The sequence below is a fragment of the Ptychodera flava genome, chromosome 19 (assembly GCF_041260155.1).
Source record: "Ptychodera flava strain L36383 chromosome 19, AS_Pfla_20210202, whole genome shotgun sequence".
In the NCBI taxonomy this organism is placed as follows: Eukaryota; Metazoa; Hemichordata; class Enteropneusta; family Ptychoderidae; genus Ptychodera; species Ptychodera flava.
The window spans coordinates 36,878,780-36,884,036 of NC_091946.1; the positions used below are offsets into that span (position 1 = coordinate 36,878,780).

The 5,257-nt window shown below is 35.8% G+C and overlaps 1 protein-coding gene across 1 annotated transcript; it reads left to right on the forward strand.

The window, feature by feature from the left end:
- The first annotated feature begins 425 nt into the window (after nucleotides 1-425).
- On the forward strand, nucleotides 426-5,257 carry LOC139118183 (neurogenic locus protein delta-like). Its single transcript, XM_070681476.1, has 5 exons — nucleotides 426-530; nucleotides 1,000-1,266; nucleotides 3,186-3,320; nucleotides 4,454-4,720; nucleotides 5,091-5,257. The coding sequence occupies exons 1-5, from the start codon at nucleotides 515-517 to the stop codon at nucleotides 5,255-5,257; spliced, it is 852 nt and encodes a 283-aa protein (XP_070537577.1). The 5' UTR covers nucleotides 426-514.

Sequence of the window (5,257 nt, forward strand, 5' to 3'; positions counted from 1 at the left end):
GTTAATCATGAAAAAACGAACACGATTAGAACTAATTTCGGATAATTGAATGGTGAAGTAATGTCAATTTCATCTACAAATGTAATCTCATCTTCTTTTCTTTTAACGTTACACACTACTTGCTTTTATGAGTAATTTGCAATATTGCAACAGTAAGCAGTACGGGACCTAACATTTTTGAGAAATTTGAAAAATATGAAAATCCAATTATCCCAAATTAGTTCCAATCGTGTTAACGTAGGCACATAATCAAGAAAGTAGCGATTTGTAGATAACATTGTTGCAGCAACATTGACATAGTTTATCCACGTCAGGTGAGCTGTCCGTGACACAAACGACAGTTTCAAATGGGTCTCCGCAACTAAACACAGAAATAGAAACTGCGGCGTTTATAAACACACTATCTGATTCACATGATGCTACAACAGAAACTATAACAGTACCTACAACGGAAACTACAACACGATCTATAACGGAACTTGAAATAACAGTACCAACAATTGGAAATACGTGGATGGCAACAAGAAGAGGTATTTATGATTTTGAATTTCGTCAGGGTGGTATTAAATAATAGTTGTTTGATTATCCTGTTTTTGATGAACACATGTGATCGCCTTCAAGCAAGAAAGATTACAATTTCCCGGACAGAGTTGTCAATAGTTATTTCCTCTGAAAGTAATTCTTCATCAACGAAAAAGGGCATTGTTTTGCATTAGTGGCAACTCCTCATGATAATATCGTCTTCCTCTCTATGAATCGATCATGAATATTTTCTGGTAATTTATGTAACTTTTCTATATTTTCAATTCTGTAGTTTTGACAAACAAGGTCTCATTATTTTGGCACTGACACCATGGAAGCCGGGAGCCAAACAGAAACATAGAATTCTTCCTTTTACTCAATAGCTTACCGTAATTTGAGTCACATTCTCTTTTTAATTAACATTTTGAGATAAAATATATTCAAATATGTTTAGAAAAAAGTTTCCCATTCTCCCAGGTCCCCTCAGACTGTATTCTATAAATGCTGAAACAAATGAACCTGGAACTGTAGAATTGAGCATCATTGTCGAGAACTGGGAATGGTATGGCAACGTAGTGTACGAGGTTTCCTATTGGATGGAATCAAATACCAATGACACAGTCACACTAACCACATATTCAAGAAGTGTCACCCTAGCAAACTTGACTACCAATGAGACATACTCCATCTTAGTTGCAATGAGATATGTTGGTCTGACGGAGACGATCGAAATGAATTATACAGGTATGGTATTGGTATGTTTGTATCCTTACCTAACGCCTTTGTGTTGAATACACGTTTACTTTTGCAGATATCTGGATATCAATAACAACCAAACAGTTGTAGCAAATTACCCTGGAAAGCTTGACATAACATGATTTTTTATCTATCGCATTTACGTAATACTATGTTTTTTACACTAAATATGAATAACTCCGACATGTTGTATTCCTTGCACACGTTTATATTCTCATAAGAGATTAGTATTGTCTGTTATTATTGCCTTCAGTAGTATATGACTTGTAACCACTGCACTGATTATAGCAGACTAAAATATAACCAACGTAAAGTCACCTGCCATTTTTTTTCACATGACAACGCTTCTCTTCCAAGAACTGTACTAAGTTTATGCAATTTGTTGACAAGATTTCGTTTTTTCGCCTGTTGAAAAAAAGCATGCGATTAGAAACGTTTAGTTTCTAGAATGGACTTATGTTAATGTTAGCATCGGACATCACGTGTACAGAACATTTCATGAGCTTGACTGACGTTAACGAGTCTGAGTTCAAAATGAGAAACGCCCTTATAACGTTTAGACATTCTGCGAAAAACGGTCTGGGTGAATATTTCTGCTGATGTGCAGCATTGAATAAGCTCTTTCTCTGATTGGTCCATTGTCACTATTCACAACAACTTAGGGAGTCTATTTGTATTGTTTTAATTATATTGGTAAGATTCAGCTACCCAATTGGATAAGAGCTTATTGAACGCTGCACATTAGCCAGAATATTTACAACGTATATTGCCATTCTCTTGAAAACTCCAGTAATTTATGTTGTCGAGAATTATGCAGTTGACGAATGTCATTAAATACTGAAGAATAATCGTTAAAAAACCCTTTGTGACGAGGAGAAATAACAATATATGTACAAATTTAAACACACCAGTGTATTTCACGCAGACTGTTTCTCTCACATCGAGCTACACAATAGTGCGAAGATATTGAATTTGCCACCGATGGTGTGAAGTTTTCCACTGTAATTGGCTGTATGCTGCTACTATTTGGTTCTCATTTACATTCGAAAAGACAGAATGCGCCTCGCAAAAAGATTTTTGACGCTTGTTTTTTCCGATACTATTCCAGTCTACTGATTGATGTCTTCATTTTAAAGCTTCCGGAGTGGGAAAAATTAACCATTTCAGTGTTTTCAAAATGGAAATTTTTACTTTTCTCCAGAGAGTTAACATTGGCATTGCGGCTATTTTTGTTTCAAATACGGGAAATTTGATTTTTCATACCGAAATTACACGATGACCATCCTGTTTTCATTTTTATTTTGAAAGAGAATCTTTGAATGTTGCCTTGAGGCACGTTCGAGCAAAACTCTCAAGTTTTCAGTTGCGAGGCGCATACTGTCTAATTAAGAGTCTTAGCACACGATTGAAATCGAACAACTCAATATCTGTGGCATTTATGCAGCTCGATGTGAGAGAAACGCTCTACGTGAACTACACCGGTATGTTTAAATGTTTACATATATTATCTTCTCCTTGGTCACAAACGGCTTTTTACGATTATTCTTCAGTATTTAATGACATTCAACAACTGCATAATTCTCCAAAATAATCGTTGAGTTTCCAAGAGAATGCTAATATCCGTGATAAATATTCACCAAGACCGTTTTTCGCAGGATGCCTAAACGTTGAGGGCGTTTCTCGTTTTGAACGCAGACTGTTTAACGTTAGTCAAGTTCATGAAATGTTCTGTACACGTGATGTCCGATGGTAACATTAACATAAGTGTCGATTCTATTAAGTAAACTTTTCTAATCGCATGCTGTTTTCCAACAGGCGAAAAATGAAATGTCAACAAATTGCATAAAATTTGTACAGTGAAGATCCCGTGTCCCTCTTTCTTTTTGTCTTTTTATAAAATAACGTAGATCCATGCATCATTCTACCGTGTCAACATTACGGCTCATGCATCGGTCTTGTCGTTCAATACTACAATGGTGATTATAACGAAGGATGGAATTGTCAATGTCTTGATGGTATTTATGGCTCAAGCTGTGAGTACGGTAAGAAGTGTTGCCTTTACTTTTAACGATGAACCTGTCTTTTACCAGAGAGTTTGGGTTTAAAACCTAGGCAATATTTAAAAAAAATAATTTCTGCTCACCAAATACAAAACATTTACTTTCTTCTCCAAGCATTCAAAGAGAACACTTCTTTTAAATGTACACAAAAACGAATGAATATCCAGTAAAAATGTAATAATAGAACACTGCTCTTTGTTCGAAAGCTTGAGGGAAGATCACACGAGGAAGCTTCACACAACAGAGCATTAATCATTTATCTAAATAAATGACATGGGTATTGATCAGCAATTAACTACATTATTTTAGTATCACACCACTGTGTACTTGAAGTCCATGATTTAACATCATTTATCCTTGTTTTGTTTAAAGAAGGACAACTACCGTCGAAAGTTTAAAACTGAATACGAATGGAGAAAAAACGTGAATGAGTACATAGAAGCATAGCAAATGACATTTCCCGCGGTTTTCAGAAAAGCGGGAAATTATTGTCTTTACATGACGTCATTTTTATCCAATGGCAGCATGTTTGAGCAGGTGTTCGGTAATGCATGTGTGCTTATTAATGGGAGTTGGCGATGTGGTCGTTAGTCTGACAGTGCCACACACTCTGTGCAACGTTTTTCTGTGAGATTTATTTGCGCATTTCATTTTAGCATTTGTTTTGTATTCTATTTAATTTTACTCAGGTTTTTCGTCGTTAATGAAAAATCCCGATCTATCGGCACATGCAGCATGCAATCGGGTTCAGGTTTCCAGAGGTTTTTTGCTATGTTTCAGTGAAGGTTTTTATCTCTGGTTTTTCCTGAGCGGCTATGTGCATTTAGGTTATTTCAAGCTTTCTGTCTTCGAGTTTTTTGCTTTCGAGTTTTTCGCCCTTTTCAGTGGAGTGTTTTTGGCACTCAAGTTGAGTTTTTTCTATAATTGTTTTCAACAGTCTTTAACTGTTTGCAGTTTCTCTCGACTCCTAATAAGCTTTCGGTCCTGCACAGCTAGTGTACGGGCACCACAATTCAAAAGTACGGGTACCTCAATCCTATATATTGCGTCATATGTGTATTATTTGAAGTCTAGATAAGACCTATGCTTTTTTCACATAATTTTGTATCTTACAGCTGCCCGAAGACTTGATGTTGTAAAAATCCACTCACCTGACCGTGGAATGGTTGAATTGACTTTTGACCTCGATTATAGGTGGCTATCTTACGACATCGAATATGAGGTTACATATTGGAGACATTCGGATGTAAATGACAGCCAAACAGTAACAGCATATTCACAGCCTGTTACGTTAATGAACTTGACATCGCCTGAGACCTATTCAATATCTGTCGCCTTAATGTATGTCGGTTTTAGAGAGACATTTATTATGAATTACACTGGTACGTTTCAATTCTTAAACACATTGTCTTCTCCTCAGCGATGAAAATTTGAATACTGATATATGATGACCATGAATCATAGCAACGTGATAAGTAGGCTTTTACAAAATTTGATTATACTTCTGGTACATTTTTACTAGTATGCTTCTCGTGGCATGTATACTGTAGACGATTTTTCCTGTTTTAGGGTTCTTTAGGATCGGTATTAAATTTACTTCAATTTCCGGTGCTTAGAATGTAACATAAGAGAATAAACTAAAAGTTTCCAGTCGTATGATATTTTTCAGCAAGTGGAAAATGAAGAGTCAGCTTGTTGTAGTATAATACTTTCTCTCTTTTAATTTACTTTACAAAAAATAAAATTATATAGATCCCTGCATTATCCATCTCTGCCAAAATGAAGGTTCATGTACAAGTGATGTCGTTCAGTACTACAATGGTGGTTACAGCGAAGAATGGGAATGTCACTGTCTATATGCTTTTTATGGATCTTATTGCCAGCGAGGTAGGAATTATTGTTTGGCTAAAACAAATTAG

Coding starts and splice junctions, on each gene's coding strand:
- LOC139118183 (XM_070681476.1), top strand. Junction 1,267..3,185: donor GATCGAAATGAATTATACAG/GTATGGTATTGG, acceptor AAAATAACGTAG/ATCCATGCATCATTCTACCG. Junction 3,321..4,453: donor TGGCTCAAGCTGTGAGTACG/GTAAGAAGTGTT, acceptor TGTATCTTACAG/CTGCCCGAAGACTTGATGTT.